At 38.9% G+C, this 12159-nt stretch overlaps 1 protein-coding gene across 1 annotated transcript; it reads right to left on the bottom strand.

The window, feature by feature from the left end:
• Positions 1-3065: 3065 nt before the first annotated feature.
• On the bottom strand, positions 3066-12074 carry ppp1r7 (protein phosphatase 1, regulatory (inhibitor) subunit 7). The gene is made up of 10 exons (XM_079819133.1): positions 12017-12074; positions 11220-11315; positions 11017-11072; positions 10864-10929; positions 10592-10722; positions 10021-10183; positions 8112-8228; positions 7926-8030; positions 7441-7527; positions 3066-4371 (listed from the first exon to the last, which is right to left on the bottom strand). Exons 1-10 carry the CDS (start codon positions 12054-12056, stop codon positions 4195-4197), a joined length of 1038 nt encoding a protein of 345 aa, XP_079675259.1. The 5' UTR covers positions 12057-12074; the 3' UTR covers positions 3066-4194.
• Between the last annotated feature and the right edge of the window lie 85 nt (positions 12075-12159).

Below are 12159 nucleotides of genomic sequence, written 5' to 3'. Positions count from 1 at the left end.
TGGGATCTTAAGCCTTGAATGTGAAACCGGGGGTTAATTTATCACAATTTATATTAAATTATGTAAAATCTAAGTTATTAGTGTAACACCAGCCTGTAATAAAGTGTGACATGTGAAACTGTCAGAAATATTGCAACATTTGTGAAAATTTATAAACTCACCACACCTTATCAACCATGACATGCAATGGCTTTTACACATATAGTCATAACATAATTCCTTACAATATAATAAAATATGTATTGGTTTAAACAATTTAATGAAATTGTATGTTAAATAAAAATCTATATTTACAAAATAACCACTTTATTTATGAATATATTGTTGCAAATACATCCCAGGACACCTTTGATCTAAATAGGGAACATACATATTTTAGTACACTTGAAATCTCTCAAACTCAGTTAAATATGCATTTTAAAACAAAAAACATAAATAATCAGACTACTAATTAATTGTTCAGTGGGGCAAAAAAGTATTTAGTTAGCCACCAATTGTGCAAGTTCTCCCACTTAAAAAGATGAGAGAGGCCTGTAATTTTCATCAAAGGTACACTTTAACTATGAGAGACAGAATGAGAAAATCACATTGTCTGATTTTTAAAGAATTTATTTGCAAATTATGGTGGAAAATAAGTATTTGGTCACCTACAAAAAAGCAAGATTTCTGGCTCTCACAGATCTGTAACTTCTTCTTTAAGAGGCTCCTCTGTCCTCCACTCGTTACCTGTATTAAAGGGTTAGTTCACCCAAAAAGGAAAATTCTGTCATTAATTACTTACCCTCATGTCGTTCGACACCCGTAAGACCTCTGTTCACCTTCGGAACACAAATGAAGATATTTTAGTTGATCTCCATTGGCACAATGCACTTTACACTCTCAAGACCCATAAAAGGTACTAAAGACGTCGTTACAAAGTCCATCTCACTACAGTGGTTCTACAATAACTTTATGAAGCGACGAGAATAGTTTTTGTGTGCAAAAAAAACCTAAATCATGAAGCTTCGAAGTATTATGAATCAGCGAGTCAAATCATGATTCGGATCACGTGTCAAACCACCAAAATGCAGAAATCACGTGACTTTGGCGATCCAAACCGCTAAATCGAATCACTGATTCATAACGCTTCGAAGCTTCATGATGCATTGTTTTGAAATTGGCCATCACTATATAAGTCGTTATTTAGGGTTTTTTGCGCACAAAAACTATTCTCGTCGCTTTATAAAGTTATTGTAGAACCACTGTAGTGAGATGGACTTTGTAACGACGGGTCTTGAGAGTGTACAGTGCATTGTGCCAATGGAGGCCTTTCTGAGCCATCGGATTTCAACTAAAATATCTTGATTTGTGTTCCGAAGATGAACGGAGGTCTTACGGGTGTCAAACAACATGAGGGTAAGTAATTAATGACAGAATTTTAATTTTTGGGTGAACTAACCCTTTAATGGCACCTGTTTGAACTCGATATCAGTATAAAAGACACCTGTCCACAACCTCAAAGTCAGACTCCAAACTCCACTATGGCCAAGACCAAAGAGCTGTCAAAGGACACCAGAAACAAAATTGTAGACCTGCACCAGGCTAGGAAGACTGAATCTGCAATGGGTAAGCTGCTTGGTGTGAAGAAATCAACTGTGGGAGCAATTATTAGAAAATGGAAGACATACAAGACCACTAATAATCTCCCTCGATCTGGGGCTCCACGCAAGATATCACCCCGTGGGGTCAAAATGATCACAAGAACGGTGAGCAAAAATCCCAGAACCACACGGGGGGACCTAGTGAATGACCTGCAGAGAGCTGGGACCAAAGTAACAAAGGCTACCATCAGTAACACACTTCACCACCAGGGACTCAAATCCTGCAGTGCCAGACGTGTCCCCCTGTTTAAGCCAGTACATGTCCGGGCCGTCTGAAGTTTGCTAGAGAGTATTTGGATGATCCAGAAGAGGATTGGGAGAATGTCATATGGTCAGATGAAACCAAAATAGAACTTTTTGGTAAAAACTCAACTTGTCGTGTTTGGAGGAGAAAGAATGCAGAGTTGCGCCCAAAGAACACCATACCTACTGTGAAGCATGGGGGTGGAAACATCATGCTTTGGGGCTGTTTTTCTGCAAAGGGACCAGGACGACAGATCCGTGTAAAGGAAAGAATGAATGGGGCCATGTATCGTGAGATTTTGAGTAAAAACCTCCTTCCATCAGCAAGGGCATTGAAGATGAAACGTGGCTGGGTCTTTCAGCATGACAATGATCCCAAACACACCGCCCGGGCAACGAAGGAGTGGCTTCGTAAGAAGCCTTTCAAGGTCCTGGAGGGGCCTAGCCAGTCTTCAGATCTCAACCCCATAGAAAATCTTTGGAGGGAGTTGGAAATCCGTGTTGACCAACGGCAGCCCCAAAACATCACTGCTCTAGAGGAGATCTGCATGGAGGAATGGGCCAAACTACCAGCAACAGTGTGTAAAAACCTTGTGGAGCCTTACAGAAAACGTTTGACCTCTGTCATTGCCAACAAAGGGTATAACAAAGTATTGAGATGAACTTTTGTTATTGACCAAATACTTATTTTCCACCATAATTTGCAAATAAAAAAAATCAGACAATGTGATTTTCAGGATTTTTTTTTCTCATTCTGTATCTTAGTTGAAGTGTACCTATGATGAAAATTACAGGCCTCTCTCATCGTTGTAAGTGGGAGAACTTGCACAATTGGTGGCTGACTAAATACTTTTTTGCCCCACTGTATAAAGGATGCTTACTGCAATTATTTAATATCTCAGTTTAATAGTTTTCTCAGCTCAATGATAATCTAACAATAGCCATTTACTTCGGATCACTAAATGTATGACTTACTCTACTCAGCCCATTTGATCACTTGTCCTACCATTTTTATTATAAGCTTAAAGCTCTATCAATTCACTTTGTGTTTATGGTAATATACATTCTGTATATGAATTAAATGCTCAAATTAATCCAATATCGCTGTAATTGTCAATGTATAGTGAGTTGCATTGTGATATGAGAAAGGTAACCTGTGTCTTGAATGCAAAACAAGTGTCTGAAGGATGAGAACTGTTCAAATTCAGTTTATTTATAGTACATTCAATTCTGAAACAGTCAACCAAGCTTGTAAAACAAAGTGAAAATTTGAGCAAATTAAAAGCAGTTCTATGCAGTTGTTCATTGACCCTTTTAAAGGGGTTGGGTTCATTTTATACCGCATCAGCTGAGCCCTCCTAGACCCCCCTCTCTCACTAGTCAAATGGGAGTGGCCTAACACAGTAACACATACTGTGGCCTCTTCCATTCACCTTCTATTAGGGGGGACGTTACTCCTCAGGTCATGCATTAAAATGAAGTGTGTGAATATTCAGAGTGCATGTGATATTTAATTCTTCAAAAAAATAGTGATCACCTAAGATCTTTAGAACATCTAAAATGCCATGGACAGTGTGACATAACCTTGGTTTTAAAATGGAACTAATCTCTAATTGAGGCTGTTATTATATATTCAAGAAGAGTGAACAATATGCATTGTCACATTTCAACCAGCTAATATTTTAACACACTGCTACAACCAAAAACAGAACTGATATGCAAGTTTAATCCATGAGTGTAGCCTTACATATCACTCAAGGAAAGTCCCTGATCACATCAAAGAATACGAATTTCCTCATAGCCGTCTTCAGTACCTGAATGCAATGTGACATTTTTACCACCCTATATAGTAAGATCTCAACGCCTGATGTAAATCATACAGTGCAGAAATGTCTGATGTTAGCCTATAACCTACGTGGATGGAGGAAGCGTGAAGGGACTAGAATGCAATCATTTCCTAACCAAAATGCTAAGGGCAATAAGGGTCAGCATTGATATATTTTCTGAGCAACAGGCATCAGCTCACACTGATCAGGTCTTAAACTGAAAATAAATTAACAAGCATTCACACTATAGTATAAGTCAGAGCATAGGTATATAGTCTCAGTGTGAGTAAAAGGTGCTGGCACATGGAATGGCAACACTTGGAGTGTGAGATTCTTTTTTGTTGTGTTGTTAAAAAGTAAATAAAAGAGGTAAATAGGGTCTCCGTGAGGTGCATGAAGGAAATATGGTGGCATGTTGTTTGTAATGTGAAGTGGATGGTTGGGTGAGGGAGGGCAAAATGTGGCTGGGCAGGTGAAGTGGATGATCAGAAACGGATGAAGGTGGCATCGATCTGCCTGACACTGGGAAGCGCCAACATGATCTTGCGTCTGTATTGAGGGTCCTTCTGCAGGGGGTTTCTCTCCAGATAGACAGTCTCTAGACCTTTGGCGTTCTTGAGTTCGTCCAAGTCTGCCCAGTTTTCTATCTGGTTGTCATTCATCTGTATAAGAGAGAATAAGAAAACAAATTTGAACAATTCAAATTTCAAGGGCGTTGAGGATTTACAACTTTTTAGAGGGAAAAAAAATTATATTAGCATACTGGTTGTGTGTTTTTTCGTAGATATGAGAGTAAACTAAAATGATTATGGTTATAGAATTGGTCGGCGTCGTGTCATAGCTGGGGGCGTGACGTGGAGGCGGAGTCGGCGTGGGGGAAAACAGTCCATTCCCCCACAATGTAAATGGATGGGGTTAACCCAGTATAGCCTGTGTAGAATCACTTTTGCCGCTTGACAGAGCAGGTTATATAGAAAAACTGAGCCATATTGGGTCAGATTGTCCGTACAGTATCTGTGACTGATAAACAACCCAACGGAATCAATGGCCAGAGGTGTCATTTTCTCATCAAAATGCATGCTGCTCTGCCGACCCCCATAAAAGGTATGACATGCCAACTTCATAAATCACCCAGTCTTTCGATAAAGACGTTAATTCAGTGTTCTTGAATTGAATGGATTAAAAGTATGGATTACATTTAACTTTTTAAAAAGATCATAAACGTGTCATGTGGAGTTGACAATATGTTGTCAGTGTCACAATATTATTAGAATTACTGACAATAGCGACTTTCTTTATTTACTTTTTTATAGCAACCGTCTTCATCAAAAGACTGGGTGATTTATGAAGTAACCTAGCTATTATGTTGTGTAATATTTGTGGGAGCAGCACGCATTTTGACGAGAAAATGTACAAGTGTCGTACATATAATGTGACTATCAGCTTGAAGCACAAGCATGAGCCCAGCCCTTCCCAAAAATAAAGAAGACTTTTGAATGTTTTGTACATTAATAACCTTGCGCATTATGTGGCTATGTGAACGCTCATTGTGAAAAACTGCTTTAACGAGTCCCGTGACAAGTATGACTTTATTGACGTTTTGTTCAACAAACTTCTGCCATTGCAATTAATGAAATCTCTTTTTTTTCATCTTTACAATAATACCAGCATCATGTAGAGCAAATGTTTAATTGTAATGGACGTATTGCAGGCTTTCGGAACGGCTCCGTCTGTTTATTTGGCAGTATAAAACTTCAGATCAGGGTTTTTTAACTTACTAGAGGTGCAGAACGCCACATGGCAACTTTTCGGGACTGCACCAAGTAAAAATAAATCGTTATCATTACAAAGAGTAAAGATAAGGCGTCTAACAAGGTCTACGTGCATTCATTCTAATGGCTTGTTTTCCCCCACGGCATATGGCGGATATGAGGGCGTTCATTTGTGGGCGTTCCCAGTAATGCCGACCAAGTCTATAAATGATATATAAATATAAATATAAATTGATTCTCTGAAGTACACTTTACATAGCCTAGAAATCTAGACGCACCCTAGCGGCAACGTAATTTGCAGCCAGGGCGTCTAGCAACTCTCCGTTGGCTTGCGAGCTGGAAAAACCAAACTCTAGTCAATCACATCGTGTATAGAGTCAGTGGGCGGGCTTAACATAATGATGGCAGAGTTGTGACTACTTGAAAACAAAGGTGGCGAACAGCGGTCTTTCGAAACCGCTTTGGCCGCGACTCTGTAAGACTTGGAGTTAAGCTTTTCTTTGAGAAAAGAACAGCACTGAAGTCATTCTTAAAAAAGGAAGATGTGTTCGGAGTTTTGCCGACCGGATACGGCAAAAGTTTAATCTATCAACTAGCTCCGCTTCACCTTCTTCGTTGCTCTGGTTGGTTGTAGCACTATCCTATTGCGTGCAGAGGGAATTTGAAAGACAACCGTTTATCCCGCCCCCCAATGGTGTGTTCTTAGACCCAACATCTTGATGTGGGTCTGGCTTGTCAGGCTACTTTTTACATCCACTACCATTTAAAAGTTTAAGATCGGTAAGACTTTTTAATGTTTTTGAAAGTCTCTTATGCTCACCAAGGTTGAATTTATATGATGAAAAATACAGAAAAAACAGTGATATTGTGAAATATTACTACAATTCAACTACTACAACTTCCTATCACGGAAAAGCTGAATTTTCAGCATCATTACTCCAGTCTTCAGTCACATGATCCTTCAAAAATCATTCTAATATGCCGATTTCCTGCTCAAGAAACATTTCTTATTAATATTATTATCAATGTTGAAAACAGTTGTGCTGCTTAAAGGGATAGTTCACCCAAAAATCAAGATTACCCCACTTAACCTCAAGCCATCTTAGGTGTATATGACTTTCTTCTTTCAGATGAATACAATCAGAGTTATGTATTTTTTTCAATACTTCCAAGCTTTATAATGGCAGTGAATGCTAGATCATTTACTTTATAAAGTTTTAAATATGGATATTTTTCTTACACAACCCCATCTATTCACTTCAGAAGGCCTTTATTGACCCCCCGGAGCTGTGTGGATTACTTTTATAATGGATGGATACACTTTTTAGGATTCAAATTTTGGGCTGCCATTCACTGCCATTATAAAGCTTGGATTTTTTTATATAAATTAGATTGTATTCGTCTGAAAGAAGGGGAAAAAATGTTGGGTGAACTAACTAACCCTTTGAGATTTTTGTGGATTTTTTTTCCGATTCTCACTATTACATAGTTACTTATTAGCTGGCATATTACTAGGATATTGGCTGTTTATTAGTACTTATAAAGCACATATTAATGCCTTAATCTGCATCCCTTAATCCTACCCCATACCTAAACTTAACAACCTTACTAACTATTAATAAGCAGTAATTGGAAGTTTATTGCAGCAAAAGTTGTAGTTAATAGTTAGTTTATAGTGAGAATTGGATCCTAATCTAAAGTGTAACTTTTTTCAGGCAACCTTGAGGAATAGAAATTTCAAAAGAACAGCATGCATTTAAAAATGAAATCTTTTTTTTAAATTATAAATGTCTACCATCAATTTATCAATTCAATGCATTCTTGCTGAAAAAAGATTAATTTCCTCAAGAAATAATTCTTACTAACCTCAAACCTTTGAACAGTAGTGTATATATTTTTTATGTACATACAGTACGCTACACATAAAATGTACAAACAGTAAACCTTTTTCTTTCTTACCCAAAATTCTTTTAAATCAGTCAAATGGCTGATATTTTCAATCTTTTTTATCCTGTTTGCAGCGATGTCCAAAGTTGTCAGCTTTTTCTAAAAAAGAAAGGGAGGAAGATGTAAGATCTGTATTCTAGCACTAAAATATTCTGGGACGGATAAAAATAAAACCACTGCTAGATGTGATGACAGATCAGAACACAAAGAAAGCCCCTATGGAGTAAAGATGCAGTGGAGAGGCACAGAACTTCAAAATAGCTGGAGAAAAGGGGAAATTAAGCATGAAACTACTACTAGATACTAGACCGCTTTGAGCTTGACAGCTTCTTATGATGACTTCTTTATCTTGCAATTTGCTACAGACATTTGATAAGTTTGTAAACCACTGCTCACTCACAAATATATCATGCAAGTAATTATTTCAGAGAGTATCTTATGGATAAATGTTGACAGGGAAGAGTACTGCATCCGTGAGCAACCATAGTAGATCTTACATTGTTCTCCAGGCCCTCCATGACTTCAATGCCATTATGACTCAAGTAAAGCTCTCGCAGGTTCCCAAGATTCTGGAGTCCCTCCAACTTCGTGATACGGTTACTCTGTTAGGCAAGAACAGATGTTATAACACCAATAGAGAAGGTAAATATGGCTAAAAAAAGCACTTTCTGTCGCAAACGCACCTGGATACTGAGAACCGTCAGACTGTGCAATCCATCAAGGTTCTGTAGCTGAGTGATTTTATTCGTGCCAAGGAACAAACTCTCCAAAGAACTAAGAGAATCCAGGTTCTCAATCATCTGAAATGAGCATACAAGTATTTACACGCATAAAATTAGAGCTTGAAAACACATTCACAGTATGAATAGAGAAATGTTAAAGGTGGGGTAAGTGGTATTTCAAAACTGTTTTTAAAAAAGTGTCTCCGGCCGAGTACCAAAACAAACTTATAGCCAATCAGCAGTAATGGGCGACGGCGTGTCTACTAATGACGGGGAGAAGAAATTGCGCATTGCACGCAAGCGGCAACCTCTCGCAGTTTCTCTTGAAGCCAATACGGAAGTGCCTAAAGGCCTGTTCACACCGGGACGATTTTCGCACGTGTTTATCGCCGACGTTTAACGCCTCGGGACTAAACAATGGGCGCCAATGTGAGTGTTCACACCGACGCGCAAAACGCCAGGCGTAAAAGCGTCATTTAAAAAAAAACGCCTCGGGTTCGTTTTTTTATTTTGACGCGACGCGTAAAAAACTGTCCGACCAATGAGATCGGCGCTTTTGTTCACGTGCCTGGAGCTGCTGAAGTGACAGTAAAACACGACTTGGTGGCGCTCAAGCACAAAACGGTCTTGCCGAGCACACATTGATCCGACGAAGAAGTAGTAAGTAGACAAAGAAGAAGTTGAACTGCTAATGCTGCTTGCCAGTTAGCAAAAAGTGTGTGAATGGTTTTGCCCATATACATAATATGCCTATGGTTTTGGCAAGCACGTAAATACTGTCTCTCTTCTCCTTCTGTGTGACAAGCGAGTGTCAGAGGCTTAAAGTGCCGCAGCACCATCTTGTGTACCGGGAGCGCATCGACTGAATGTGCACGTTCACTCGGCGCAGCGCCAGTGAAAATCGCTTGGGTGTGAACACTCAAGACGCGCCGAAAAACGGCACGAAAAACGCTGGCGATAAGCGCGCGCGATATTCGTCCCGGTGTGTACAGGCCTTTAAACTGCAATTCATCGACCCATGTTAAAATGCCCAACTTTTCACAGCAGAATAAAACATGTTTACAGCCTGGTACAAATTGTGCTTTTGGTCTGTACACCAAATTTTGCCCTTCATGACAACTGTGAGGGGGGTGAATTTTTTTATAACTCATTCGTTTACATTATATAAAGCCTTAAAGTTCTGCATAATTAAGGGCGTGGCCACTTCGAGTGACAGTCGGATAGCCATTTATCTGCTGTCTGTTAGTCATTGCGTCACTTAAGCTCCGCCCACGTCCCGCCTTTTTGCCCATTTTCTGTTATCCGGGAGTGACGCGCTGCCAAGATGGCAACGGCCAGCTCGCCCATACTTTGCGCTTCAGAGCGGCTCATCAGGATCCTATGGGTGACGTCACGGACACTACGTCCATATTTTTTTACAGTCTATGGTCAGCTCCCAAAGTGTGTACGAAAAGCAACATAATATACTCCTAATATATGTTTGTTTCCTTTGGTTCTTTTTGTGATCGATATAACCCTCTAATCTTGTAATATTGTAATTGTAATATGTTCATTAGTTGGACTTTCATGCTTGTGCTATCGAGTTGTTCATGAGAACTGCGTTTGTGTTTTTGGGATGTAAGGGATGATTTTTTTCACTGAACATTCAACCTGGATTACCATAGTAACACACATTGCTTTCACTTATTGATGACATCATACCCTCGGCCGGCTGGCAGAGCAGATTCCGCCATAGTCTTGCTATAGTCTCGTGTTTGTTTTGGGTGATTTGAAATCAACATCAGTTACCAGAAAGCACTTACCCCACTTTTAAGTAAGCGAAGGAGAATATGTTGCATATAAAGAGCAGATTTGGTCTTGGATGTCTCACCCTGATGCGGTTAGAGCCCAGCTCAAGCATCTGGAGGCTCGTCAGTTGATCGAGGTTGGCAATACTTGTAATCTTATTGTGAAGTAAGAAGAGCTTCTTGACTTGTGTGAGACAATCCAATCCCTCAATCTTCCTCAATAAGTTGAACGATACATCTAGCTGCCTGCAAATCACAATCACAAATGAGAAAACTGCATGCAGCAACTCTTTTAAAAGCTTGTTTGTTCTTTATCAATTTTTCAAATACAAGAGACGATATACATTTTAACTTTTCTTAATGTACTTTTTGTATTCATGTTGGTTTTAAAAACAATTTCCTCTCTATTATATTTTTCCTGTTTTATGTTTTTTTCCCCTGAATGTCAGTTGCACCACATGACTTTGATTTGGTGGATAACATTTTAAAAATATTAATAATCAGGTTTTGTTCAAAGATTATGCTACTTAAGGTTCTTTTTTCAAGATTTTTCTCCTCTTAACAAATCTTTTATTTCTTCATTATGATATCATGGCAGTTAGTCTGACATCTGTCCCCCCAAAAAAAGATCACAAGATCACATGTCTGACTTACTCTAGCTCTGTTAGGGCCTGAAGATTCTCTAGTTTACGGATCTGGTTGTCATAAAGATCAAGTTCCTTTAATGAGACGAGGCTGTCCATGTTCTCAATCCGTTTGATGAGGTTTTGTCTGAGAGAAATTGTCTGATGGTGGAAACAAAGAAAACGACTCATTTAAGATTTGTAATTAGGCATAATTGATATTGTAAATAAATAACTGTCCACGATTCTTTATCCAATTCTACTACATCAATTATTTAAAGAAACAGCATTTGATACTCTCACCTTTGCCTTCCGGAGAACCTCCAGACCCTCAATCTTCCCAATGCGACAGTGGACAAGATCCACATCCTAAATAAATAAAACGCAATGAATCATAGCGCTAATAATAACATCTAAACTCTCTCTAAAAAAAAAACAATCAACTTCCTTAGTCACCTCTTCATCTGGGTCTAAGGTTATGGTGTCCATGTCAACGGGTGACTCCTCAGGTACTAAAAGTTAAAGTGGTAAGGAAACAGAATTGGAGAATAGTTATATATATATATATATATATATATATATATATATATATATATATATATATATATATATATATATATAAAGATGTGTTTTAAATGTTAACGTAACTCAAGGCTCACCAGTCGAAGGGGCTTGCAGAGAGTCGACCTCTCCATTGAGACTCTTCCTCTTGGTCTCATCATCACCAGATTCCTCAGACTCACCCCTCCTGTCGACTTTAAATCACATTATAATATTTTTCTAATAATTTTAGGGCACACCCACAGCACCAACCTGCTTACAGAATGCCAATGCTGTTAACTGGGTCGAAATGTATCGATTGCCCGTACTTGAATATGAAAACACAATTTCAAAGCCTCCATCTATTAAATGAGCCCATCCCACACACACACCCTCATCCCACAACAGCAGCATGCTAGCAAACTGTGCTGATACAGCAGCTGGAAACAAATGGAGGCATCGAGAAAAGCTCGATTTGTCACGTCTGATAGCTCACATTCATGTTCTCCTACACTTTATCCAATCGAACAGGTGAGACTTTGACAGGTAATGCGAGCTGGTGGGCTACATTAGCTAACCAGTAAGATGTGACGCCCTGTACACAACTATACAAACAGCCAAAAAGAGGTACTAGCTAATTGCATTTAAATACAATGAAAAGAAATGTTAAGAAACGAAGCAGCTTGTATCGCCATTTCATGCGTGTAGACTATTATAGTATATTTAACGTTAGTTAGCTGTCTGATAAACGTAAACAATCACACGTTACATGTGAATGAATGGTAAGAGGACACTATAATATGAAATTATTAAAAATCCAGCTCGTGTACAAAAGCTTAGAGCAAAAAAGAAGAATCGCCGCTTTATTAAATGCTCCTTTGAAAATAAATCATTAAAAATAGACAAGTCCGCTCACCTTCCATCTCTTGAGGCTCTCCAACAGATAACGTCGCCATTTTTGCTCTAGATCCGCCCACTTCACCAGCTGATTGACACCTTGATAAACCAATAGAAAACATGGAGGCCGTTTCCTACGCCCGTGGTCCGTGGACTATAAAT

The sequence above is a fragment of the Gobio gobio genome (assembly GCF_949357685.1).
Source record: "Gobio gobio genome assembly, chromosome: 6".
NCBI classification, from domain to species: Eukaryota; Metazoa; Chordata; class Actinopteri; order Cypriniformes; family Gobionidae; genus Gobio; species Gobio gobio.
This window is presented reverse-complemented; position numbering and strand designations above follow the sequence as displayed.

Bases quoted from the DNA above. Each gene is read 5' to 3' on its own strand.
- ppp1r7 (XM_079819133.1), bottom strand. From the start codon at position 12,056: ATGGCGACGTTATCTGTTGGAGAGCCTCAAGAGATGGAAG. The intron at 11,316-12,016 runs GTGAGCGGACTT...TGTGATTTAAAG, and splicing joins AGAGCCTCAAGAGATGGAAG to TCGACAGGAGGGGTGAGTCT. The intron at 11,073-11,219 runs GTGAGCCTTGAG...TTTAACTTTTAG, and splicing joins TCTGCAAGCCCCTTCGACTG to TACCTGAGGAGTCACCCGTT.